This window comes from Cucurbita pepo, chromosome 1 (genome assembly GCF_057944985.1).
Source record: "Cucurbita pepo subsp. pepo isolate OVF chromosome 1, ASM5794498v1, whole genome shotgun sequence".
NCBI classification, from domain to species: Eukaryota; Viridiplantae; Streptophyta; class Magnoliopsida; order Cucurbitales; family Cucurbitaceae; genus Cucurbita; species Cucurbita pepo.
The window spans coordinates 18618497-18643338 of NC_141798.1; the positions used below are offsets into that span (position 1 = coordinate 18618497).

Genomic DNA, 24842 nt, shown 5'->3' on the forward strand with positions numbered 1-24842 from the left:
AACCGTGCAGCATCATGATTTTGGCACACTTATGACAAGCCTATGAAGGACCATGACACCGCACACACCCATGTCACGAGAAGATCCATGTAAAACCCGTACAACCCTTTTTCGATCTAATCACGACAACAAAGTGAAAACAAGCCTAGGATTAAACCTGCTCAAGCCTAATCTGTCCATAGACGATCTACCTATTCCAATCAAATTGCACCGGGTTTCGTATATGCCCTAGAAAAAAGGGAATTTGGGTCAAAAGCTCGAGTGTTGAATCAACCTCGAGTTGATAAAGTAATCTGAACCCGATTCAATACTCTTCCAACCCAATTTATAGTATCATTGAAGCACGTATAAGTCCTAAATTAACAAAACCACCACACTAACCATGGTTAGTTTACCTCACAAAACTAACCTATGGTTTAATTTTGTATTCTCAAAAAATCACAAAGGCAACCACTCCAAATTTTTTATATTAAGCCTAGAGACAATTTAGAGGAGGATAAGATAAGCACCGTACAACAACAATATTTTGTTTTTTCAAACCCACATGCCACGTAAGCGAGACGATGACGTTGAACCAATCACATTCAAGTGGGTCCTACATGCTGACGCAGCATAAATCCAACAACTCTTACTAATAATTGCTTCCCTTTATATATAAATACGATCATAACCCCGGTTTCGCTTCCTGTATTAGCAATACCACAAACGAACAAAGTTGCTGATTGGGGAACCCACCGATTCCGATCCATTTTCCTCCATGGCTATGGCGACCTCCAGCTTCACCTTCATCGCTTCTTCGTACTCTTCTCAGTCTCCGCTTCTCTGCCGGTCTAGGTTCTCGGAGTCGGAGTTCGTTGGTCATGTCTCTCACCGTGGCTCTGGAGCTGATAGGCTGACTTTCTTGAGGAAATGGTAAGGTTTGAATACTGTGGAGTTTTGTTTTGTTTTGTCCTGTAATTTTGTGTTTGAGGTGAGTTGAAATGGAAACTCGTTGAATCTAATAATCTCGAACGAACATCAAGAACTGGTTAATTGTCTGTTGGCATTGATTGCTTGATATAGGAGTTTCTTAAACTGTCAATAGCTGGATTTGCGTTCTTCTGGTGGTCTGTTTTCTGGATAATGTGAAAAATAGAAATGTCGGCTATCCAGTTGACTGTCGGGGACGAACAGAGCACGGTTTTGAACTTCTGAGTTTGGCATAGAAATTATTAGGTTCGTTAGAACGTGAATATATGACTACTTTTATGAAGCAATGGCTTTTAATTTAGTTTATACTAGCTTCTTTGTTCGCTTCAGGACTTGTAAAGATGTTATGTCGCATAATGCTATTACTTGTATTTCTACGCATCAGAGCCCTGGGCTGAGTTTTTCTTATACTCCCCGCATACCTACGAAGATCAGTAATATGGATTCCCTTTGATACTTAATTATTAGAAGTTGACCGTTAGTTGCGTGACGGAAAGCTGCTGATTATCTGTGATGTTTTTTCTTCTTCAAAATACAATCTAGGCTTGCTCCATTTGTATATTTTACGAGCTTGGATAGACGAGCATTAGGAAATGGGCGAATCTATAATTCTAATTGCTCTGCCATTAGCAAGTAATGTTGCTGTCATTGATATTTGCACCACGAGTTTATTGAAATCAAGAGCGATCTTATTTATGAAGTAATATCAATTAATTTGGTTGTTTATATTATCGATAGTCTTTAAGTCGCCAATTTAGACACCTTTTGACTTTCACCTGTTAGTTTAGCTCAACGATTCTCTTGCTCTTCATTCTTGTTCACTGAAACATGCAACTCATGTTTCTCATGGCTTTCTCTTGATTTATATAACTCAACCGAATGCTTATGTCCTATTTGTTATATTGATCGAAACTTATCCAGGAATATCCTGAGTGCATCAACCAATCGTTTGAATGCTGTCAGTCCAACATCATTGGTCAGTTACATGCTTCTTAAATCTGCTATTGAAATAATATTTCTTGTGATATCCTCAATGCTGGACTGCTTACTATTTCTGCATGATAATGCAAACACGTTAAAGTTTTTCTTACATTTTTTCATCCTATAAATCCATCCAAGTTTTGATTTATAGTCAATTACTCCTCACCTTTTAGCTCTCTCCTCTCTTTAAATAAAATTTTTTGACGAGAAATATCTTTCATTGAGAAAAATGGTGTATGAAAAATGGGGGAGGGGATAATGAAAATATATATATGGAATACTGATTAATTTCATCCTTAATTGATTTCCAGAACATTTGAAAAGCGGCTTTATTATTAAAAGAGTGACCAAATTGTTTTTACGTATAATTGTTTCTTATTCTTTACAGTTGGAGCCAGAACTTTTAGTTTTGTTTTTCCATTCCTGTTGTTTCACTTTGCCTTTGTTTGGTTTGGTCTAGTTTTTGTGCAGTCCATTGTATGTCCTTTCATTTGAAAAAAAGCTTAGGCATCCCTTTTTTTATGCCTGTTTTTTTGCCCAGTGCGTGTATGTGTGTTGTGTTCAGTTGCTATATATTTTTTCAGCTGTCAAAAATATTGGACTCCAAAATCTCTTTTGGTCAGCCATTCAACAAATTCATTTTGATTTCAAAATTTATGCATTTATTTTGCTGCAAAGTACTTATAATCATGGACTGTTTGGATAATTTGATTTTATTGTACGAAAATTTCGGTTTGTTAATCTTTATCAGTAATTTTAAATCTGAACTTTAAAACTGTGCAATAGATGATTGAATTTTTATTTCAGCTATTTGATCAAGAAAATGTGCCAATGCCCATAGTTCACATAGACCAGGATTCAGACCCCAGTGCAACAATTGTGGAAGTCAGTTTTGGCGATCGCCTTGGAGCTCTTATTGATACGGTGATTTTTGCAGTTCCCTTATCTTATGCTTTCTGGAAGTTGTTTTACAAGATTTCATATATCTTATTCTCCTCATGCATTATATGAAGTCATTTTGAGGCTGTATGGTACGATGTAAATGCTAAACAATTTTCATATTAGATGTTGGTTTCTGGGTTATAATTAAATTTATTCATTAGTAGGAATCCTTTTTCTATTTCAACGTTGTGGTCAGTGCCTATGAATGCAGGAGCAATAGATGCTCACAGAAACAAAAAATTGGCCTATAGGAATCTTATGTGTAAATTTATTTCTACTATCCTCACTTTGTGTAATACAAATTCACATTTTCTAAAAGAATGCTTTGGTCTGAATTTAGAGCCAAGTACTGAATCGTACTTCATCTGGTATGGTACTGAATCGTATTTCATCATCTTCTCTTGGATTTCTTGCATGTAGATGAGAGCATTAAAAGATTTGGGTTTGGATGTGGCAAAGGGAACTGTTAACACAGAGGGATCAGTAAAGCAAACGAAGTTTTATCTGACAAGACTGTGAGTTGTTTTCATTCTTAATTTTTTTTCATTTAAGCTACTGTCTGATGTGGTTGCTACAGCTCCCTTGCTTATCTTATTCCAAATTTGTCACTTCACATGCTGGCTGTCCGCATACCACTTTTTCTCCATTTATATTTGGTGTTTACTATCTCTTTTCCTTATTTTGGGGAATACCACAAGTTGTGTGGGTGGGCTCAATTTTGTCTCCTTTTCTATTTTTTGGTTCCTGAATTCAAAGAGGAAGGCAATTGTGATCCCATGAACTATTTTGAACAGAATTTACGAAACTGGTATGTTAAGAAAGAATTGGTGGCCTAATAACAAGCATGAATACAAACTAGATCGTGCACCTCCTCTTTTTCCCTGCCACAGTAAAATTCCATCATATCTTTTAAATTTAACAAAAAGTAGACTAAGGAAAGTTGGTAGTCAAAAGAAATTTGGCCTTCTGAATGAAGGCATGTTCATAAGCCAGCAGCAGGAGAAGTGGTCTTTAGTTAAAATTTCAAGTAGAGAAACTTATGTTTAATGAAGCAGACAGCAGAGGCATAAAGTAGATAATAAGAAGATGCTGGATCTTTTTGGAAAGTTCAGCTAATATCCCAACTGGTCTACACCCAAAACTCGTCCAACTCCTGGACTATGTTGTCAGGACGTAGGCATAGCTTCTGCCCACTTCTGATATGGCAGTGAGAGCATGACCCCCTATTCAGATTCTTAGTTCTGACGCATGTCAGCATTCTGTTATGTTACCTTCTGTTATTTGAGGATTTACTATATGATCTTAATTTCAGATCACGGATTTAACTGCGCTATTTTGCAGGGATATCCTACCTGTGCTCTTATGTAACTCACAAACCTTTTAACACGTGTTCTTATGTTTGTCATTGTAGAGACTCGGGCCGTAAAGTAGAAGATCCTGATTTGTTGGAGAGCATTCGCTTAACCATCATCAACAATCTTTTGAAGTATCACCCAGTATGTAGACTGAATAACTCAACATGCTAATGACTATCTTTATGTATTGGGTCTTAAATTGATCTCTCACTTAACTTTCTGAATAGTTCCTCTAATTTTCTTTATCTTAGCTTTCTAGTTTCTTGGTAGGAATCTAGTCAAAAGCTTGCAATGGGTGAGGCTTTTGGAATTCAACCTCCAGAGAAGAAGGTATAACTCTCTTGATGCGCATACTATCTTTTATGGATAAATAATTGCATTTAGAGAAAATATAACCATTCATCCAATTCGAGGAGTCGTTTGTAACTTCCTTTAGATGTGGTTTTCTCTTCTCTTCTTTTTGTAATTTCATGCTATCAACTTAATTTTTTCTTATTAAAAAAAAAAATGATAAAAACAAACAAAGAGGCAAGGGATCTTGCCTCAACTGAAGGCTAGAGGATTACAAAAGATTTTCCAACTAAATCGTATAAAAAAAGGATAATTACAGAAGGGTAAGTGCTAGAGCCCGAGAAAAAGAATAACTTCAGCAACATCCCAAATTTCATTCTTATCTCCCTTAATTTCATTCCAAACTATCCACAAGGCCAGTTACTGTATTCCGTCAGATAACCAAGAACTTGTTACCGTTCCTTCAAATTTTCATTAATCTTTGCAGTTGGTCCTCTTTTTTTTTTTTTTTTTTTTTTTTGGTGAACTTGGAACCTAGATTGGCTTGAGCTGCTTAAATGTTCGAATTTTCCCCTTTTCTTTTTCTTTATGCTTTTAAGCTTTCATAGTGCTGACATCCATTGAATATACACACTCTTTTTTCTGACTCACATTTTCTGAGAAGAAAGAAAAAATTACTAGATTTTCTGAAAGTTCTTAAAGTGAAAATAGTAGTTTCTAAATGCATTGATGTTCAGTGGAGGTTTGTGGATAATTATCCCATTACGTATGTGATTAAATAACTTGATGTTGCATGACTATGAGTATCTTTTGTAGATTTTGCAGGAAAACATTGTCCTCTGTTCTTTTTGTTTGTTTGTTTATAAATCTGCCATCATCGTCTTGGAGTGAAATTCACTTCCCTTCAAATTAAGGTCCTCTTTTCATGTGACTGGGTCATAATTGTTTTCAGTAATCTCATTCAATAGTCATGCATGAAGTTGCAAGTTGTTCAGGATCTTGAGATCATTTTTTGGCCATCAAATTCAGCACACTTATATTGTCATTTCGAGGGATCCAAGTAAAGTTTTTGATGGTTATGAGGTCCGTGTTTATGAGAATAACCGAGATTCCTAATTTTCTTTATGCAGCTTGATATTGATATTGCAACTCATGTTCACGTGAAAGCTGATGGACCTAAAAGAAGGTTTTTTCTACTTGATTTAAAATGAGCTTCTGAAAATTTTGTTGCTTCCCATCTAATAACTGTTGTACATGCCAAATTCTACAATATAATTAAACAAAATTGCGGAGTTAATTTTTCATATCGACTAACTTTTTTCATTTTCAATTTATATAGCCTACTATGTTTGGAGACAGCAGACCGACCTGGATTGCTGCTTGAAGTTATAAAAATTCTTGCTGATATCAACGTTGAGGTCGAATCGGCAGAGATAGATACCGAAGTATAGCCTTCCTTCCAATCTTCTTTTTCTCTCTTCTTTGACTTAGCATAACAATATTTCAACTTTGATCTCTAGGGATTGGTCGCCAAGGACAAGTTTCATGTCAGTTACGGGGGAGCTGCGCTCAATAGTTCCTTGTCTCAGGTACATACATAGTTCATGAAATTTAGTGCATGTTTGGGCATATTTGGAAAAGGAATTAAGTGTTGGTACTTTTTTAATTCACCATGAAATATTCTAATTCCTATTTGTTTTTTTTTTCTTCTGAGTCAAGTTCTTATTTGTTCATTAACCACCCATTTGTTTAGCTTTAAAAAGTTTCTACCACGCTCTTCCTTCAAATGTATGAGGCTTAATGTAACAGCCCAAGTCCACTGCTAGTAGATATTATCTTCTTTGGACTTTCCCTTCTATGTTTCCCCTCAAGGTTTTAAAACGCGTCTCCTAGAGAGAAGTTTCCACTCCCTCATAAGGAATGCTTCGTTCCCCCTCTCCAAGTGAGGTAGGATCTCACAATCCACCCCGCTTGGGGGCCCAACATCCTCATTGGCACACCGCCCAATGTCTGGCTATGATACCATTTGTAATGGCCCAAGCCTACGGCTAGCAGATATTGTCCTCTTTGAGTTTTCCCTTCAGAGCTTCCCCTCAAGGTTTTAAAACGCGTCTGCTAGAAATAGGTTTCCACACCCTTATAAGAAATGCTCCGTTCCCCTCTCCAACCGATGTAGGATCTCACACAAAATAAAGTTGAATCCCTTATTTTTCTATTACACCCCAACCACCGATCACTTATTAACCATTGGTCTTCCTGCCTACTATTTTTGGACTTAAATGCTACCTTAAGTTTAGTTTAGGGGCTGAAATACATAAATTTGAAAAGTTCAAAACCAAAATGAAACAAACCTACAGGTTCATGGACTAAATTGCAATTTTAGAAACTAAAATAAAAAATATTAACTGACTTTAACTTTAGTGGGCCATAAACAAGAACGTGGAGGGGTGAAGTGATATATAAATCTTGAGGCTTTAGGGACTTCTGATCTGTAAGGCTGTTTAGTTTGTTCTCCTTTTTTGTTATTTATTTCATTATTTTCATTTTGAGTTCATTGTTTCTCTTTAATTAGGGGAAAGACTTCTGGTTCTAACGCATTTCACCATGTGTTTAATGTGTAGGTAGTGGTAAATTGTCTTCGTTACTACCTGCGAAGGCCCGAGACAGACATAGATAGTTACTAAGATCTCGAGGAACCATCATCACAATGTAAGCTTTGAAACTGTCATGGGATCCTCTGTTTGTGAGCTCTCTCATCATTTCTAAAATTTCTATTTCGAAATTTCAAACTCTCAGATGCATTCTGGGATATGCCTTTGGTGAGAATAATGCCTAATTAACTCAAACCTTGTTCACGCTGAGACCATAAATTTACTTGTATAGAGTTGAAGAATCAGATGTTGTCTCACAACAATGCAAATCTTCCATGTCTGTGTTGTATCTGTTGAAAACCGAGCTTCGAGGTAACAAATCTCTTCGGGTTTAAATATTTATTTTATGTTTTGAGTATAGTAATAACTTGCAGAGATATTGCTTATATGTTTCTAACATTTATAAAAGGGACGTTAATAAAAACTGATTGGAGATTAATCTTTAAGATTTTATTGAAGGTATGAAGACTAAAATAAGAGTATATTAGAGACTAAAATGGAATGAAACTTGAAGACCATCTAATAATCTACTATAATTGTTTTATCATAGTCAAGTTTCCATCTTGGGATCTCTAGGTTATGGGTTCACCACGCTTCCGTTGCTATTATGATCTTTTGTCTTTTATTTTAGTTTTTATATTGAGGATATATCAAATTTAGTTTTTTTTTTTTTTTTTTTTTTTAATTCAACAACATTGCATGGTGGAGAAATGAACTATCGATCTTAAAGGATGGTTATCCATGATGTTGATTAGACCTACACGACCATGGAAAGGCCAGTTCAATTTATTTGTTCCTGTTTGATCACGTTTAAGACCACTCAATTTCTAACCAAATCACGAGTTTTGTTTCGATTTAGTTTGGTTTGTTTTATTTATCTCCAACTTTTATTCATCCAAAAGTACAATAAATGATGAAATCAAAAAGGTTCTCTAGATACTTGTCAATGCAACTCGTGCTCCTATGTTGGTTTTTCTGCCGCCCTATCCTTAAGCTCATATCTCTTCTGATTGATAAGGTTGGCTGCGTTGGGCTTGTCGACCCTTTATGGTTGCAGAAAACTGCGGCGCATGTGCTTACTTCAGGATACATTTAGGACTTCGTTACATTGCAGTTTTTGTGCAAGTCTGAGAGTAGTTGACATGAGATAATTGTCATCTCTAAGTTTAGAACAGACCGATCTCTGTTTCTTATGATTTCCTAAGTGCAGCTTCTCGGTTAGCTGAGGATCCTTCCTTAGATAGTATCTCGACAACTAAAATAGATTAGCTGAGGATCCTTAAATACCTATTTAGAGTATGATTTTGAGGATTTGAGCTATACTCGAATGCATCTTGTAGACCTCCTCTTCAAATGTTGCATACTTTGTTCTTTGGCTTCATCCTTTTTTGCTACAAGTCGAGGAGGCTTCCCCCCTCCTCTTCAAAAGATTACTCTATGTCTTTCATTGAGTTCAACCAGACACTTTTGAGCTCTAAATTTTTTATTACAATAAAATTTGAAACTACACAACTTCTCCTATTTTGAATCAAAAATTAAAAAACAAATTATTCTAAAACAGACGAGTGATGAATTGTTTAGGTACACTTTCAAGAGATAATCTTGGATCAAATAAATGGTTTCCTTTGAAAATGATTTATTAAGCTTTTTTTGAAGGACAAAGTATTATCTTTTTAAAGAGTGTGTATATATATATATATATATATCATTATTGAAAAGGGAGGGCATCATTTCATTGCACAAGCAATGACCTTACAATTTCTTCACTCATTTTCCTTGTGAGTACGAAAAAATGGCCTGCACCAGATAATTCATGGTAGTGAATCCAAGGAAGTTTTTGAGCGATATAACGTTGTAGCTTAACAGGCACAAGCTTGTCTTCGTCGCCTTGCCATAGATGGACGGATCTTTCGTTCTTAAGAAATATGTTTTCAAGAAGCATTGGATCGAACTCCCATTTACCAAATCCGATCATCAGGTCACGGTGGAAGGATTCAAATTCTCCTTGTTGGCTCACGTATTCCTGAAGAAAAAATGGAGAACAAAGATGCAATTTGTCTAGAAGGAAAACCTAAATCTTGAATATAAATAATGATTGTTTGCCCTATTAATTTAGGGGAAAATTAAGTCAGGAAATAAAGGGAGTGACTTTACTTTTGGTTTTTCCAAAAGACCTCATACCAATAAAGATCTATTCTTTACTCATAAATCCATGATCATCTCCTTAATTACTCCCCTCGAACAAAGTACACCACAGAGCCTCTCCTAAGGCCTATATAGCCCTCAAACAACCTCCCCCTGAATCGAGACTAGACTCTTTCCTCTGGAGCCCTCGAACAAAATACACCTTTTGTTCGATACTTGAGTCACTTTTGACTACATTTTCGAAGCTATCAACTTTTTTGTTCAACACTGAAGATTCGATTAAGATGACTACGTTAAGGGCATGACTCTAATATTATTATGTTAGGAACCAAGAACCTCCACAATAGCATGATATTGTCCACTTTGAGCATAAAACAAAAGGAAAGAGACTTATTACCCAATCCACTGGCGACCTCCGTTTGAGACTACGAATAATTTCAATATCTTGACTGGAAAAGATCTCAGGCCTACCGGCAAAATTGCTCAGTGGAGGAAAGAATTTCTGAGTGTTCCACCAATAAGTTAACCATGGAAGATGATGAGCAACCCTCAATGCCCAGTGATCTTGTGGTAGTTGCCTGGAGAAACTTTCCTTCGATAAGTTTGCAGGAAAACTAGGCCACCAGTAGTTGATAACTGGAGCAATTAGAGAAGCTCCCGCCAATCTGCAACAAGATTATTGCATCTTTTTATAGCTGAATTCGTCAAAATATGCAAAATTTCTTACTTTTTCGGAAGGATTAGGTCCATTAACAGCAGGTGCTGGTAAAATACCCCACCGATTATTAGCTATAATGACTACAAAATTACCATCAACTTGTGTAGCACTGTTGAACGAGCTTGTAAAATACCATCACCAATTAATTATTTTTTTAGATTTAACTTAAAATTCAAATATATTTTTATAAGTCCAAAACATTTACAAAAAAAAAAAATAAATAATAATAATAATAATAATAATAATTATTATGCGTTAATAATCAAATCATTAATACAAAAATGAAATCGAGAGAGAGAGAGAGATGAGGAAGATGAGAAGCCTTCACACGTTTGTGAAGAAATTGGAAGGACAGGACAAGAGAGGTCATTAAAACGCCTCAATCAACTATACTTTTAAACTAATATTTTTTTTTTTAAAGTTGGCATGTAAAAAAATGACTTTATAGTATTAATTTCGAGACCTATTCCAAATAACCAAACATAGCATCATAATTTTCGGTTACACATTATTTACAACGCTTATAACACTTGAGGAATCTCGGAGGAATCTTTTTAGTTAGATAGAATGAACGTCATTATAAAATAATCACCTTTGGCACAGGTCAACTTCGCCAGATGAATATTTTGTAATATGTTTGTTGCTCAATCGAACATACCCACCACTACTTATGCTCTCCCAGTTTTCTGCGATAATTTTTGGGAGTTAAAGTTCTTTGGTTTCAACGGATAAATAAGAAGGAAAGATGGAGCCAAGACTACGTTCTTCGGAGGACGGGGATATCCCGACCCTACAAACATTATGCCTTTGCAATCTTATTTGGTTTAACTCTATTTGTGCCATTTTCTCGTATGTGAGACTCTCTATCTTCTTGGATAGATAACAAACGTCTTTCATGTTGATAGGGAGTTGTTTTTTAAGTAGAGGAATAAATGTGCAATAACAAAAATATTTTACAAATAAACTTCTTGTATCAATCACGTTACCTTTACGTTGCATGGTGGAGAAATGTCGTATAGGTTTTAAAGGATGGTTTATTGATGTTTCATCCATGACATTGTACCCAAATTAATGTTGAGTAGTCTTACACGACAGGAGAAAATGAAGAAGAAGAAAAAAATACTTGTTTATACTTTCGACCAGTACAATTTTGACAATAACTAAACCGCTCGTTCTTGTTTGATCACGTTTAAGACCAATAAATTTTCCAACCAAATCACGAGTTTGATTTGATTTTGCTTGGTTCGTTTTATTGGTCTCCAACTTTTGTTAATCCAAAAGAATAAATGATGAAATCAAAAAGATTCTCTAGATTCTTCATGTCACTACAACTTGTGTTACTAGGTTGGTTTTTTTGCCGCCCTATCCTTAAGCTCGTATCTCTTTTGATTGATTCATTGAGCTTGCCGACCTTTATGTTGCATAGTCCTTGTGCAAGTCCGACAGCAGTTGGCATGAGATAATTGTCATTTCTAAGTTTAGAACAAACCCGTCTCCTTTCGTTATGATGTCCTAAGTGCAGCTTCTCAAATTGGGGTTAGTTGAGGATCCTTAGATAGTACCTTGACAACGGGATTAGATTAGTTGAAGATCCTTAAATAGTACCTCGACAATTGGGTTAGATTAGTGGAGGATCCTTAAGTAGTTCCTCGACAATTGGGTTAGATTAGTTGAGGATCCTTAAGTAGTACCTCAACAACTAGGTTAGATTAGTTGAGTATCCTTAGTTAGTTCCTCGACAATTGGGTTAGATTAGCGGAAGATCTTTAGATAGTACCTTCACAACTGAGTTAAAGCAGGATTTCAAGGATTTGCTGCATACTTTGTCCTTTGACTTCGTCTTTTTTGCTACAAGTAGAGGAGACTTTCCCCCGAGATGCTACATGCTGAGGGTGTTGATCTTAGTCAAACTCTTTCCTTTTATCATCTAGTTATTTTGATCTCTACACACGACTTTGATGATTGATATTGTAATTTGGATTGTTTGGATTGTCAAGTCAACATCTAAGCCCACCTACACTCTGATGCACAAGTGAATAATCAAGTTTTTGAAAGAAGACTTCGATAGCAAAGAGTCGAAAAGAGCCGAGTATTTAGCTTGTATCTTGAAATATCATTCTTGTCGTACTTTATACTCGCATACTCGTAACGTTATTTGAGTATCGCATACTCATAACGTTATTTGAGTATTCCTACCTTCTTTGAGAATTTTATTGAGTTGTCAAGTCGTCATAATTACGAAAATTACTCTATTTCTTTTGTTTGAGTTCATCGAGACCCTTTTCCGCTCTAAATTTTTTACTACAATTCCCAACATCCACTTTGGGCAAATTTAATAACAATAACTAAAAATATAATCACACTTTGGGCAAATTTAATAACAATAACTAAAAATATATTTTGATTATTGAAACTTAGGCTAATATCTCATAAATAATATTTTTTAGTTGATTTGAACATGTTACCTGAGCTATATAAACTCTTATTAATATATATATATATATATATTATTGTTCTAACCCACGGAAGGTTCATTACCCAAAGAGACATGCAACTGAAAGAAAAACACAAGGCTACAAAGAAAAGGCAGGGCATTATTTCATTGCACAAGCAATGACCTTACAATTTCTTCACTCATTTTCCTTGTGGATACAAAAAGATGCCCTGCACCAGATAACTCGTGGTAGTGAATCCAAGGAAGTTTTTGAGCGATGTAACGTTGTAGCTTAACAGGCACGAGCTTGTCGTCGTCGCCTTGCCATAGATGGACGGAACCTTCATTCTTAGGAAATATGTTTTCAAGAAGCATTGGATCGAACTCCCATTTACCAAATCCGACCATCAGGTCACGGTGCAAGGATTCGAATTCTCCTTGTTGTCTCACGTATTTCTGAAGAAAAAAGGGGAAATTAAGTCAAATATAAATGATTCAGAGGGAAATTAAGTCATGAGGGGCCAATTGACATGAAACAAAGGGTACTAATGTTCCAAATTAGACACCTATGAGAGCATGGTGAATCATTCTGCCTCTGTATTAGAGAAGTAATCTTCGAGTACGACAAGAATTCGCTGTCCTAAAGAAGGCACTCACCATGAATTGACTCTGTGGTAAAAAATAGTTATGTAATTAGAGATGTCTATTTCTTTGCAGACACACCTTGTTCCCGATTTAGGCGGAGAATGGAGAAGAGAGTGGTATGAGCTAAACGGAGATCGAGGACATGAGGACAAATAATGTATTCCTGTAATGTCCCAGATCCACCGCTAGCAGATATTGTCCTATTTGGGCTTTCCCTTTCGGGCTTCCCCTCAAGGCTTTAAAACGCATCTCGTGTCTACCCCCCTTCGGGGCCTAGCATCCTCATGTCTACCCCCCTTCAGGGAACAACGAGAAGGCTGACACATTGTCCGGTGTTTGGCTCTGATACCATTTATAAGGGTGTGGAAACCTTCCCCTAGGAGACGCGTTTTAAAGCCTTGAGGGGAAGTCCGAAAGGGAAAGCCCAAAGAGGACAATATCTGCTAGCTGTGGATTTGGGACGTTACAATTCCCCATCCATGTTCTTGCCTAGAGAAATTTATCTTTAAACAAAGTATTTTTTTGGGTAGGAAATGAACTACTTAGTGAAGTTTTTTCATGAATAATTAACTATCCAATTGAAAAAAAAAGACTTATTTGGTTCAAAATTAAATTAAAAAAAACAAACAAACAAGGAATAATACCCCGTGGGGAACCCGATCATCGTAAACTTTAACTAAAAATTTCACGAGAATGGAGATTAAACCGGATCCCCATTTCCTATCTCGACCCTCCCTATGGAAATTCCTAAATGTAAATAATAGAGGACTTCGAGAAAATAGGCTCAAACTATGACGGCCACCTACTTAAGATTTAGTACCTTATGAGTTATGTTGACTACCAAATGTAGGAGGATCATAAAGTAGACTTATGTAGTCGTCCCTATCTACTATAGAAGACGTCTTGCTTTCAAGAACTGAAAAATAAACTAAGGGAAAGAGGGACTTATTACCTGGTCCACTGACAAGCCTTCGTGACTGCGAATAATTTCAATATCTTGACTGGAAAGGATCTCAGGCCTACCGGCTAAAATGCTCACTGGAGGAAAGAATTTCTGAGTGTTCCACCAATAAGTTAGCCATGGAAGATGATGAGCAACCCTTAGTGCCCATTGATCTTGTGGTAGTTGGCTGGACAAACCTTCCTTTGATAAGTTTGCAGGAAAACTAGGCCACCAGTAGTTGATAGCTGGAGCGAGTAGAGACGCTCCCGCCAATCTGCAACATCGAAAGATTATTACATCTTTTTATAGCAGGCTGAATTGGTCAAAATATGCGGAATTTCTTACTTTTTGCGGAGGAGGATTAGGTCCATTAACAGGGGATGCAGGTATAATAACCCCACCGATTAGCTATAATGCCTATAAAAATTATCGATAACTAGTGTAGCACTGTTGAATGATGAGTATATGCTAGAGCTTTGTTCGTGCACTGAGAAGACCATAGTTCATGGATTGTGTTCAAATAATACAAGTAGCTATGACATAATGAGTTGCATACCGTACCGATCGCGCTCTAGAAATCGTGTTGATTAGGCTTTAGCTTGAATGAAATATCCTAAACATGAATTTGCAGCTATGGGCTCCTTGGTACAAAATGCTTTAAGTTGTAGCCCAAGAGAAAAATATGGATGAATTCTAGACTTAATTAATGAGCAAAAGATGTGTAGTTCAGTAGTACCTGTGAGGGATATACTTGAGACAACCCCAAACTGCTTGGCCACCCATTGACAAGCCAATTACATAAAACTTAGGACCCAATCCTAGCTGATCACCAAGCTCTTCAACATCTAATGCTAAACTCTCTACCGTTCGCGTTGGATGCGGGTCGCTTTCTCCGTATCCAGGTCTGTCGAGAGAGACGACATAAACTCCGAGTTCTTCAAGGAACCCCTGAAAATTTATCACCAAAGAGAAAAGAAATTAACCATCTAACAGGCATTGAAAAAGCAGTAAATAAAAAAGTACTGAATCCAAGTAGAGTCGTAGCTGAATACAGGAGAAGGATGAATTGCAACTGCTGCATCATGTCTGCAACTAGAAAAGCCATGGATATATATGATCTTGAATTTGGCTACTGTTCTGGAGACACCATGTTCCTTGTAAGCCAAATGCCTTCCATCTCTAAGTTTTATTCTTGGACCAGTTATTGGCGGACCACCGACTGAACCACATATTTTAGGAGCTGGAGGGCGAATGGCTGAAAATGCCCAGGCTGACAACCCAATTAAAATGACACCTAAAACTCTCAGGAACATCCCTGAGAATAAGAATAATGCTAACAAGTAAATCCCAATGAGTTGGTTTGATTCAGAAAGAAGAGATCGATCCTTGAACTTGTGTTTGTTCGGTTCTAGTACCAAGAACCTTCAATCTTGTGTCTAATAAGTTCCTATCATTAACCCCATTAGATCGGTGTTTCAACGGAACGATGGCTAGATTATATAAAGATCCTATGAAATATTTGATTTGAGGTAGGTTGAAGTCTTCGTGATGTAATCATCAACTAACGAGTTAACACGGATATATCTATTAGACACAAAATCGAAAGTTTAGAACCTACAACCTTGTTTAAATACAATCATGATCTATTTGAAACATTTTACCACTCAAAGGATTCAAAAGGATCTTAGAAAACTTATAATTAAACCTACAAAACATGAAGAATCAGCCAGAATCTGTTCGAGAAGGGAGAAATCCCAGAGAACAGGACTGGAAGTCTTCTATTACATTACAGAAACATTCCTCTCATCATCTTTATGAGCTTAGCAATATGTATCTGAGGTGTGGGATTCAAACCTCTCACACTAAAATGTCGAACTACGCTGCGTCAACATTCATATCATCAAGCATCATCATCAAACACTGAAGCATAATTTTAAGGAAGGAACAAGTTTCACAACAGAAAAAACTCAAAAGAAAATTATAACGAACAAAAGAAGTTCATCGGATAATCCAGACTCCATAGAAGAGAAGATCAATCTTCCATCTTCTTTACGAGCTTAGCAACATTACAGAAACATTCATCTCATCTTCTTTATGAGCTTAGCAATATGTATCTGAGGTGAGGGATTCAAACCTCTCACTCTAAACTGTCGAACTACGCTGCATCAACATTCATATCATCAAGCATCATCATCAAACACTGAAGCATAATTTTAAGGAAGGCACAAGTATCGCAACAGAAAAAACTCAAAAGAAAATCAAAACGAACAAAAAAAAGTTCATCGGATAATCCAGACTCCATAGAAGAGATGATCAATCTTCCATCTCCGTTCAGAACTATATTGCAGAATATTAGCCTAAACAGAAATTTTCCGAATGCGAAAATGAGCAGAAATTGTATCATTCCACAAGAACACACAGAAAAAGATAGAAAGCAAGAGAAAAAGGGAGAGCGACCTTTGTGTTCAGAGCTTCAAATTCGAAGCAATCGGATGATTCTGCCTCCCTTCCTTCCTTTCTCTTCTTTCTTACCTTTCATAAACAAAGAGTAGAATTCCTACGTCATATGAACATTTAAATTGACAGAGAAAAGGGTACCAACTTTATAAATTATTCCATAAAAAAGCAAAAAAAAAAAAAAAAAAAAAAAAAAAAAATATATATATATATATATATATATATATATATATATATATATATATATATATATATATATATATTTTTTTTTTTTTTGTTGAAATGGTTCTATTTTGTTTATTAAAAAATTAAATACATAATTTGATTATATTATTTTGTATATTAAACAAATATTTCCATTTTATGATGTATAAAATGTTAAGGTAACAAACAAATCACGAGTAGGAAATGAATCTTCAGTAGTAGAAAGTGTAATAGGTCGGGTCGTTATTTTTAATTAGCAGTCATTCTATCTGACTATAGAGGTCGGGACGTTACACAACTCATTCACCATCATTTAGTAGATAAACACATTATTGTCTTTTTATTAATTTTTTTTTTTTTTAGTGATATGATGTTGTCATGGACGTATGTAACCTTGGTTATTAGGAAACGTGTTTAGAAAAACTATTATGCTGCCTATTGTTTCGTCTCATCGATGAACCCGTAAATAATTCTCGTTTTTTAGTGTTTTTAATAACAATGTTATATAAAGTTTATATTTTTGGAGTTATTCTATTGATTACAAATTGTTTTTTTCTTACTAAATTTGCTACCATTTATTATATCTGAAGTGTTTCTTCAAAATAGATTTTAGATAGTATTGATTTATACAGTTTAGATATGATTTATACGGAAAAAAAAGTTATCATTTATCAAGATTTTTATGTCATTAAAATAAGTTTTCAATTTAATAACTATTTTATTTTTAACTTTAGATTTTTAAAAATTAAAGTCCTTTTCTTGCTTTATTATCTACTTTTAAAAAACTGATTATTTTTTTTCAAAATTTAGCTCAACTTACAAAAAAAAAAAAAAAAAAAAAAAAAAAAAAATTGTAAAGAAAAAAAGAACATAAATTTCAAAAATAAAAAAAATATATATATATATATAAAAGAAAAAGCGTTAATAATTAAATCATTAATACAAAAATGAAAGAGAGAGATCATTAAAACACCTCAATAAACTATACTTTTAAACTAATAATTTTATCAAGTTGGCTCGTAAAAAAGTGACTTTAATAGTGTATTAATTTCGGGAGATGTCCCTAACACCCTATAAAATAACCATACATAGCGGCATAATTTCCTATTACACATTATTTACTCACTCAAAAAGTCATTACACCTATAACGCACGAGGAACTTTGAAGGAATAAGGGGAATAAATGTGCAATAACACATATCTAACAAACAAACTCCTTGTATCAATCAGGTTACCTTTGTATTATTTGATGAGTCGTTCGAATGAAACCAGAAGTTAACGAGGAAGGAGTCGATGATAATCTACAAATAAGCATACTTTCATGTCAATTGAACTGATAAGGGAACTATGATGAGATAATTGAAGGGGTAAGTCTAAGAAACCTGGATTATATGTGCTGCCACGCATGGAAGAACCAGCAAACCGGACACGCCAAGCGCGCCGTGGAGCTGTTCTACGACTGCCACCATCACAGGCAGAGTTTTCTGCAAAGAATGTGGGTGTTTGAGCTCTATGATATTGTATATCATTCATGAATGAACAAGTGTTTGATACGCGTTAGATATGTCCTTAATTTGTTCGATTAAGACTAACAAGTCTAGTATATTTGACAAATGTTCAACATATATTTAGGAGCGTCTAGAACATGTTGAACATATTATCTAAGCTAAAGTGTTCGAGCTACAGATCTCCACAACCATGCACACAAAAGGTACGCGCGTACGTCTACGACTGATTTCTCATATCTTTGCAATAACGTGTTGTTTGTGTTGGATGATGGAAGTCCCACATCGGCTAATTTAGGGAATGATCATGGGTTTATAAGTGAGGAATACTAACTCCATTGGTATGAGGCCTTTTGGGGAAGCCCAAAGCAAAGCCATGAGAGCATATGCTCAAAGTGGACAATATCGTACCATTGTGGAGAGTCGTATTCGTCTAACATGGTATCAGAGTCATGCCCTAAAACTTAGTCGTGCCAATAGATTGGTAAATCTTCAAATATCGAACAAAGGACTCCAAAAGAAAAGGAGTCGAGCCTCCTCAAAGGCAGTCAAAAATGACTATGACACCAAAGGAGTCGAGCCTCGATTAAGGGGAGGCGCACTTTGTTCAAGGGGAGGTGTTGGATGATGAAAGTCTACATCGGCTAATTTAGAGAATGATCATGGGTTTATATTCAAGGAATACTCTCTCCATTGGTTTGATGCCTTTTGGGGAAGCCCAAAGCAAAGCCATGAGAGCTTATGCTCAAAGTGGACAATATCATACCATTGTGGAGAGTTGTGTTCATCTAACAGTTTGGACCTCGTTTGGTAACCATTTGGACTTCGATTTTTGGTTTTTGAAAATTAGGTTGGTAAACACTACTTCCAACTACTTCCATATATATAGGTTTCTTTGTTTTATTATCTACATACCTGACTTGCCACAAGCACAACGGCACTGACATTTCGTCTCCTCGAGAAAACAGATTCGTCGCCACCAGAAAAGGCTGCTAGGATTCGTACACCAAGAGCATTAAAGGCTAATAAGGCGAGATGCAATAATCTGAAAATACAACAGCGTGTTAGTCTTTAGCAGCATCAATCTAAAAGAAAATGGTGATTGATCAGTGAATTCAAAGCTTTATTAGGCAAAGATAAGGAAACTAGGAAGGGTTTCTGGTAAGCATACGTGCCCATTCCTATGGCTACAAGAAATACTTCAGGCTTGACCATCAGAAGTAGCGACCTTGATCTGCTCACTTGCATCCATGGCACCTAATCTTAAAATGTTATAATCTGATTAAAGAGCATAAATTAACGATTTCATAAAATAAAAATATTAACGCTCTTCTATCGAACCGCTTGTCCAAGTAGAACCTAAGAATTATTTGTTAACAACATAATTGCTTAGTATAATGGGTAGACATGTAAAGAGTCAGAAATTACTATTAAACATCTTATATTTATATATAGAAAAATATAGTATTAGGGAGAAAACAGTACACGAGCAATCATGAAGGGAAACAACAATAGTGATGATGATAATGAATTAGTGTCTCACAAGACTGAGAAGAATTGCGTTGATCCTTGGAAAAAGTTTACGATTTCCATCAACAAAGTCCGCCACTCCTAAAAGATTAAGAAGAGAAACAATAACTTAGCAGGAGCTTAAAGAAAATTTGTCTTATAAAATCATGAGCATTCTGAGGTTAAACACTAAAGATGATGGGCAACCATTGTAAACAGTTTCTGCTAAATGAAGTCCGTGCACTTCATGAAAGCTAGCAAAGAAGCAAACATGAACTCAAGAAAGTGAATGATACTGACAATAAATCACCTTTGAATGACTCTCTCAAGATCTGTCGAAGGAAAAAGAAAAAGACGGAAGGAACAAATAAATAATAGAACTAATTGATAGCAAAGAGGACAAAAAAAGTGACATAAACATATTTCAAAAACTAGCTATACGCAAGGTCTATTTCATGGTAAACCAAAGAATTTTCTGCAATATAACAACTTAAAGTAAAGCTTTTAGGAAAAAGAAACCAGAAGTGGAGGGTAGGGAGAAAATAGGAAAATCGTCTTTAAAACTTAGTCGGTTTTATTTATTTTTTTTCTTATAAAAAAAAGAACCAATATAATGCCCCTTTAAGGATAATAAGTAACTAAATTGTAAGTAACTCCTTTACTTGACAAAGCCAAGTTGATAATCTAGAGTTTGCTTGTGCAATTGGAGGTTGAAGCCTCCTGCAATTATATTAGCCTAAGATGAAATTTTCTTGTCAAGACAAATAAGTCGCAGGAACTTATGTATATAAAAATGTATATTCATGGTTAGAAAGCTCAGTAAATTACATCAACTTTATCACAATCTGCTACACACGCATCCCTACTATCCATTTATTAACAATAATAGCTTGTAACTCTAAAAAGAGATATAATGTGCTTTTAGACAAACTTCTTAGAATAGATTCTCCAAAGAAAATAGAGAGCACGAGTTTAAGCCATGGTGGTTATCTACCTGGTTATGGTGGTTATCTACCTGGTATTTAATATCCTAGGAGTTACCTTGCGAATTAGTAAGGTCAGACAGTTGAGGTACAAACATGTTGGCCCAGATAGTCACATATATTTCAAAAAAAAAAAAAAAAACAAAGATTCTCGAAAAAAAAAGCAGTTCACCTTCCCAAAAATGAGAGGAATTAGCAGCATAAGAACAAGACTTCTGAGTAACTCCTTCGTTGGCACAGTGATACCAACTCCATCAGCTATAAATTTCGAGATGGAAAATGGAATCTAGAATGCCAAAAAAAAAAAAAAAAAAAAAAAAAGCATATGATGGCAGTAATGTAACAATTAAGCAGATGAACAGATTATCTTTTATGTCGCGGAATAAAAGAACACCAGAAAATACGTGTCAACTCCCTCCGGCTTATGTACCCTTTTCATGTGTGTAAGAATGTCGTGAAAGTAGCTCTATGGGAAAGGAAAGGAAAGGAAAGGAAAGGAAAAAAAAAAAGGTGGCTGGAAAAAAATGGTAGAGGGGATTTTTGGATGTATGGGAGTCTACTATTTCTTATAAAATAAGAATAATAATAGTAATAAAGCATTGGCTTTTCTGTTGGCTAGAGTCCTTAAATAGAACTGATTCAAATACTAGACATATGGTTAATGATCTCTTCACAAAGGGTGATTTGGCTGAATTCTGCGAAATCAAATCTTGGCTCCCCTTACAACCTAATCCTGTGTACAGAGGCATGTATAGAGCAATCCTCAACATTTAAGAAATGATTATGAGAGACTTCCATTCACAGGGACGGTATGATTTTAAACATCATGCAGTCGCTGACATGTGAAGCATAATTATAACTTATCAGAGACTGGCATAGACAATTGATCAAAGTTAGGTACCCTGTAATTATGTTTTGGTACAAGGGCATCCGCCATGAATGCAGATTATACTCAAACCAAAAATTATCATATAAAGGACCACTATAGGTGATTAAAAACTGCAAAAGACCATGCTTTAGAGTTGTACACTTCTTTGAAAATGATTCCAGAAAAATAGCATTGAAAGTGGATTGAGAAAATTAGTAGTCATTTTTCTAAGTTAATGCCGTTCTTTTCGTTCTTAGATAGAATAAAAAAAAAACCAAGGATATATCTTCAACTTACAGCCAGTATTCCCAACATATTTGATATCACTGTCATGGTCAGAGCAAGTGCAGAATTTCCACCAGCAAGCTGAGTTTGAAAAGCATATAAATGCAGTAAGAACAGAGAGTATTGAACATCTCTTTTTCTGGTGGGGGGGAGTAACTTTCGTACCTGTGTTAGTGCCACGCCACTTGATAATGTAGTAGGCATGCAGGTAAATATTGCTAATCCTATAAACAGTGAAAAACAATGGGTTAGATGGTGTGTTTAAACAAAAGTGGGTTTCTAATTCAAAAAAGAAAGAGAGTAAACCATAAAAGAATTCATGCAAGAGTTACATACTAATCCATATCGAGACCAAACCATATGTATGAAATTGAGTTTCTTATCTAAAAAAAGATTCCACATTTCCTCCTTGGTATTTGCAATTTTATTCAAATCAGTGTGTAATTTCTTAGAGTTCCACATCAAATAAGAAGCATTAAGCTTCTGGCAGACCTCAAGTAATTTGAATTTGTACCTTGTTCTCAATGATCATTTCCTATTATAATAGCATCAATTTGAAGCAATACTAGAGTGCATTTCCTGCCGGATAAAGGACAAGGAAGACGATCTCTAACCTAAGAAGAGATGATATACCAACAGTGATTACAAAAACAAAAATCCTCATAAAATTGTTAAACAGATGCATTTTCTATCTGGGAAAATTAGGCCACTTGTGCAAATCAGTATATTTTGAATAAGCAACTGATTTTTCAATTAACCATGCAAACAGTTCATTGAGGTTGGTTAAGGCTAACTGGATTACTAAGTATAGTAAATACTAGGAAGCACATATGGCCACTACACAAACCTTTATTAGACCAAACTCTAGATAAAACTATGATAACCAATTTCAAATTTGTCTTACACTGACATACTCTCAATTTAACATTGCATGTGATAGTTCTAATTTTTCTTTTCTAAATACAAAACAAATCATAGTTTCGGAGTATTATGCTTACATCATGAAGCTAGCAACTTCAATTTTCAGGTGAAGATAGAAAGAAAATCCAAATGGTTAACCAGTCCTGAATTGGATAACGGTCCGATGACAAGATGTCTAACTTGTCATTCAATGGCTAAAAGTATAAACAAACCTGTTACAAATTCTTGAGGTTGAAGATGAATTTGTAATATCAGCCTGGAAAAGTATGGAGTAAGCAAAAGAATCGAAGCCTGACAATAAACAATAGAGGAACGTGAATACAAGCTAAACCAAATATACCAAAACTGATACAACAATACTGCAAATCATACCCATGAATTAAATACGCCAAAAACCTACCCATGTGCAAGGTTCTTCAATTTATTTGCAAAAGAAACTAGGACAAATAAACATCTTTTATTACGATTAAGAGGAACCATCTCAAATACTCCAAGATCCATTCGAGCCATTTCTTAGTGACAAGTTCCACAATATTCTCTTTGATCCCTCATTTATGCCAAAACACGAGATCAGTGAGTACTAAAAGAGTAACCATCACACCCCACCCCCAACGGCCAACACAAAGAAAAAAAATCCTCTGTTACCCTAACATCCATCCAACCTCATTGTAGAAAGCCCCTTCAAACTAGTCAGTGTCTAAAATCAGGATGAACAAATAAAAGTCTAAGATGATAAGAAATCACGCAACATGAATCGCATTATCAACTCAAATACATGAGCACTAGAAAAGAATGAAATAGATAACAAATTGAATTTTTACAGGTGCGTGAAGTAACTTCGCCAATAATAGAAAAATAGGTTATATATAACATAATTAGAAATATTGAGAACATACGAATACGTTCAAAGAATGAACTTACAAGCTAAAAGAATAGAATGGAAGATTATAAGTCAGAATCATACAAGCCCATAGACTGCAACAGGCCATGCCTCCACTGAATCACTAACTTCTGAAGTACGCAGTGTCAATCCTGCATAATCACATCATAAATCAAATAACGGATTACAGTTCAAAATGTACAGTTTATGTGGATAGTAAGTAACAATTCCTAACCTGAGATGACAAATATCCCAAATGTGCTTAACTTTGAGAGATAATACTTATCAGCAAGACAGCCAAGGCTTGGATTTGCAATTCCTGCTGCTACACTAGTGACAAGTGCTGCATATTGTGAATTGGGGACGGGAAAGGAATAAAACACGATAAGCAGACAGAATAAAAATCATTCCAGTCGAATGGAACTAACGACCACGCAACCTTACCTAGAGGAAGAAAATTATTATTTGCGAAATTCGACAAAGCCTTGAACACCTCGTTTCCCGAACCCGAAACACCGATAGATTCGTTTATCCCTCCACCGTCATCTTTCTGAAACACAGTGATAGAATCTCATCTCAAAACCATTACATGCGATGAAAAGAAACGGATGCATCAGTTTCATCATTGAGAAAGATACAAACAGAGAGAGCTTAACCTTATTGGGCAATCCGCAGGCTATAATGCGCCAAGAAATTCGGCGTTTGCGATTCAAAGCAAGAGAACTGGAAGGCAATAGAGCGCCATTAGAGGAGAAACGAGAAATTTGGAAATGTAAGGCAGCTGGATTGGTTCGAGGAGACGAAACGAGAAGGCTGTGGAGGGAATTGGTTCCCGCCATCGCCATGGGATTGCTGAGCAGGAGTGAACACCGAGCAGCGTTATTCTGCAACCAGAAATTCTTTTTCCGTTATATATATATATATATATATATATAATTAAATAGGAAAAAAATAAAATGTGATACTCCTAGCTGAATTCATTTAATGCATCCCACAACATATAGAGAGAGGTCTCCAATATCTTCTAGAATTTTTTGATAAACTCAATGTAGCTTGAATATAAGTATACAAGGTCCTTATAGCAGCTTCTTGGCTCTCGTCCTTGGAATTGAACTTTAAAGTATGGAAATTCTTTGGTCGTGATTATTTATATATA

General features: G+C 35.5%; 4 protein-coding genes across 8 annotated transcripts; 1 reads left to right on the forward strand and 3 right to left on the reverse strand.

The window, feature by feature from the left end:
* The first annotated feature begins 669 nt into the window (after positions 1-669).
* On the forward strand, positions 670-7575 carry LOC111781465 (ACT domain-containing protein ACR12-like). Of its 3 annotated transcripts, none has more exons than XM_023662076.2 (11): positions 670-912; positions 1891-1945; positions 2758-2874; positions 3313-3407; positions 4304-4388; positions 4518-4577; positions 5669-5724; positions 5878-5983; positions 6059-6127; positions 7160-7247; positions 7335-7575. In XM_023662076.2, the coding sequence occupies exons 1-10, from the start codon at positions 758-760 to the stop codon at positions 7220-7222; spliced, it is 861 nt and encodes a 286-aa protein (XP_023517844.2). In that variant the 5' UTR covers positions 670-757; the 3' UTR covers positions 7223-7247; positions 7335-7575. The 3 variants fall into 3 exon arrangements, with proteins under 3 accessions (XP_023517844.2, XP_023517854.2, XP_023517836.2); XM_023662086.2 differs by having other exon boundaries at positions 7422-7575; XM_023662068.2 differs by having other exon boundaries at positions 7160-7575.
* A 1346-nt stretch (positions 7576-8921) lies between these two features.
* LOC147794922 (uncharacterized) lies at positions 8922-10084 on the reverse strand. The gene is made up of 3 exons (XM_087127878.1): positions 10062-10084; positions 9732-9999; positions 8922-9212 (listed from the first exon to the last, which is right to left on the reverse strand). Exons 1-3 carry the CDS (start codon positions 10082-10084, stop codon positions 8922-8924), a joined length of 582 nt encoding a protein of 193 aa, XP_086984004.1.
* Positions 10085-12607: 2523 nt separating this feature from the next.
* Positions 12608-16687, reverse strand: LOC111781448 (uncharacterized). 3 transcript variants are annotated; one of them, XM_023662036.2, is made up of 5 exons: positions 16532-16687; positions 15127-15389; positions 14811-15022; positions 14084-14348; positions 12608-12942 (listed from the first exon to the last, which is right to left on the reverse strand). In XM_023662036.2, the coding sequence occupies exons 2-5, from the start codon at positions 15385-15387 to the stop codon at positions 12652-12654; spliced, it is 1029 nt and encodes a 342-aa protein (XP_023517804.2). In that variant the 5' UTR covers positions 15388-15389; positions 16532-16687; the 3' UTR covers positions 12608-12651. The 3 variants fall into 3 exon arrangements, with proteins under 3 accessions (XP_023517804.2, XP_023517812.2, XP_023517822.2); XM_023662044.2 differs by lacking the exon at positions 16532-16687 and having other exon boundaries at positions 15127-16502; XM_023662054.2 differs by lacking the exon at positions 16532-16687 and having other exon boundaries at positions 15120-15317.
* Positions 16688-17752: 1065 nt separating this feature from the next.
* Positions 17753-24592, reverse strand: LOC111781479 (Sodium Bile acid symporter family). The gene is made up of 14 exons (XM_087125934.1): positions 24343-24592; positions 24131-24236; positions 23922-24029; positions 23771-23838; positions 23019-23097; positions 22051-22109; positions 21898-21966; positions 20905-21018; positions 20060-20081; positions 19784-19851; positions 19412-19497; positions 19156-19285; positions 18118-18219; positions 17753-18036 (listed from the first exon to the last, which is right to left on the reverse strand). The coding sequence occupies exons 1-14, from the start codon at positions 24529-24531 to the stop codon at positions 17962-17964; spliced, it is 1275 nt and encodes a 424-aa protein (XP_086982060.1). The 5' UTR covers positions 24532-24592; the 3' UTR covers positions 17753-17961.
* Between the last annotated feature and the right edge of the window lie 250 nt (positions 24593-24842).